At 50.2% G+C, this 2,410-nt stretch overlaps 1 protein-coding gene across 1 annotated transcript; it reads left to right on the forward strand.

Moving 5' to 3' along the window:
• Positions 1–528: 528 nt before the first annotated feature.
• Positions 529–1,542, forward strand: LOC112078909 (aldehyde dehydrogenase family 3 member A2-like). The gene is made up of 3 exons (XM_024145016.2): positions 529–703; positions 879–1,007; positions 1,307–1,542. The coding sequence occupies exons 1-3, from the start codon at positions 548–550 to the stop codon at positions 1,511–1,513; spliced, it is 492 nt and encodes a 163-aa protein (XP_024000784.1). The 5' UTR covers positions 529–547; the 3' UTR covers positions 1,514–1,542.
• Positions 1,543–2,410: the final 868 nt, after the last annotated feature.

Genomic DNA, 2,410 nt, shown 5'->3' on the forward strand with positions numbered 1-2,410 from the left:
GGTCGTCTGTCCACGTGTGCTGGCGGTGGACCTGGTGTCTCTGTTGCTCTGTCCAATGCCAGGTTGTGCTGGTTGACCTGTGTCTTGCCTATCCCAGGTGTGTGCTACCTGGTGACCTGTGTCTGTCGGTCCTGTCAATCCAGGTGTGTGCTGGTGACCTGTGCTCCTGGCTATCCAGGTGGTGTGCGTGGTGTGACCTGTGTCTGTCTGTCCAGGTGTGGTCTGGTGACCCTGTGTCTGTCGCTCTGGTCAATCAGTGTGTCTGGTGAGCCGTGTGTCCTGTCGCTCTGTCAAAGTCCAGGTGTGTGCTGGTAACCTGTGTCGTGTCGGCTCGTCAATCCAGGTGTGGCTGGGTGACCTGTGTCTGTTGCTCTGTCAGATCCAGGTGTGTTGCTGGGACGCGTGTCTGTTGCTCTGTCAAATGCCCAGGTATGGTGCTGGTGACCTGGTCGTTGCTCCTGTCAATCCAGGTGGTGGTGCTGCGTGACCTGTGTGTTGTCAATCGCTGTCTAGTGCCAGGGTGTGTGCCTGGTGGTGACCTTTGTCCATGGAGATGCAGGTGGTGCAGCGGGCCAGGGAGACCTTTCTTACCGGGAGGTCGCGACCCCTGGAGTTCAGAGTTCAGCAGCTCAAGTCCCTCCAGAGGATGATCACAGACAGACAGGGAGAGATCGCCACCGCCCTCAAACAGGACATCAACAGGGTAAAATCTTCGCACGGGACTTATCAGGGTTTGGGGTCAATTCAAAATGGAATATAAACAATTCAGGAAGTAAAGTGAAATTGCCCTATGGGCCCTGGTCAAAAGTAGGGCGTATTGTTCCATTTGGAACGCGTCCTATATCTCACATCAATGAACCTCACTTTGCATTCCACAGAGCCAGTACGACACCCCGCTGTTGGAGCTGATCGGCCTGGAGAATGAGATCAGCCTGGCTGTGTCGAAGCTGGCGCAGTGGGCTGCTCCTCGGGCAGTAGAGAAGAGCCTCCTCACCATCCGAGACCAGGTACAGTATGGACGACGTATCATTGAACTACATCAGTCCTTTACAGCAGCCATTTACACTTAACTACTCTCCTAGAAAGAGGGTCCTACGGCTGTCCCCATGGGGAGAAGCATTTGAACAACCCCTCCCACAGAGGGTTCTATATGAAACCCAAAAGGGTTCTCAAAGGGTTCTTCAAAGGGTTCTCCCCATGGGGACAGCTGAAGGACATTTTTGGAACCATTTTTTTCTAGGAGTATATATATGTAAACCATTTAGCCACTGACTGAGAGGATTAGTAAAGTTTCATGTCATTGAAGGTGTACATCCAGCCGGAGCCTCTGGGAGTGGTCCTCATCATCGGGGCCTGGAACTACCCCTGGGCCCTCACCTTGCAGCCCCTGGTCGGGGCCATCGCTGCTGGTACGACCCCCGGTTTATCTTTCCCCTCTATTCCTATTCCTCCAGAGCTGGGTTTATTTTCAGCGTTACCTTACATAGTAAACTGTCATGGTCAAAACATATAGTTTCAATGGTTGTAAAGATGGGGAGAGATCTGTCTGTAATAAAGAGATGCTCTGCTTTTTTGACACCACTGCAGGATCTAGTTTTGTCTAATATTGATTATTTGTCCCGTCGTGTGGTCCAGTGCTGCAAGGAAAGACGTAGCTACGTTGCAGCTGACTCAGGTCAGAGCGGCACGTTTTGCTCTTCATTGTAAGAGGGCTGATATAAATACTATACATGCCAGTCTCTCTTGGATAAGAGTTGAGGAGAGACTGACTGCATCACTTTTTCTTTTTATAAGAAATATTAATGTGTTGAAAATCCCAAATTGTTTGCATAGTCAAATTACACACAGCTCTGACACACACACTTATCCCACCAGACATGCCACCAGGGGTCTTTTCACAGTCCCTAAATCCAGAACAATCCTCCCTTAGTTCTTCAGCCTACTCCTCCCTTAGTTCTTCAGCTGTCCCTTCCCTTAGTTTCTCAGGCTCTCCTTCCTTAGTTCTTCAGCTTCCCTCCTTAGGTTCTTCTAGCGTCCTCGACCTGTCCTTCCAGCTGTCCTCCCAGTTCTTCGAGCCTGTCTCATCTCCTTGTTCTTCAGCTCTTCCTCTCCCTTAGTTCTTCACTTGTTCCCTCCCTTAGTTCTTCAGCTGTCCCTTCCCTTATGTTCTTCTAGCTGTCCCTCCCTGTATGTTCTTTCTAGCTGTCTCCCTCCCTGTCCCTATGCTTCTTCTAAGTCTTAGCTCGCCTTTCATATGGAGAGACTATAATTAAGAAAGATAATGTCTTCAGCTCTCCCTTCTTGAGTTCTTCAGCCTTTGCGCCGTCCTTTAGTTCTTCAGCTGTCCCAGCTCCCTTAGTTCTTCAGCTTGTCCTCAGTTCTCTATGTCTATCCTTCCAAGTCTCTTCCC

This window comes from Salvelinus sp. IW2-2015, unplaced genomic scaffold, assembly GCF_002910315.2.
Source record: "Salvelinus sp. IW2-2015 unplaced genomic scaffold, ASM291031v2 Un_scaffold6479, whole genome shotgun sequence".
Classification (NCBI taxonomy): Eukaryota; Metazoa; Chordata; class Actinopteri; order Salmoniformes; family Salmonidae; genus Salvelinus; species Salvelinus sp. IW2-2015.

Excerpts from the sequence above, each read along its gene's own strand:
- LOC112078909 (XM_024145016.2), top strand. The coding sequence starts at position 548 with ATGGAGATGCAGGTGGTGCAGCGGGCCAGGGAGACCTTTCTTACCGGG. Across the intron at positions 704-878 it reads TCAAACAGGACATCAACAGG|AGCCAGTACGACACCCCGCT; the intron begins GTAAAATCTTCG and ends TGCATTCCACAG. Across the intron at positions 1,008-1,306 it reads TCCTCACCATCCGAGACCAG|GTGTACATCCAGCCGGAGCC; the intron begins GTACAGTATGGA and ends ATGTCATTGAAG.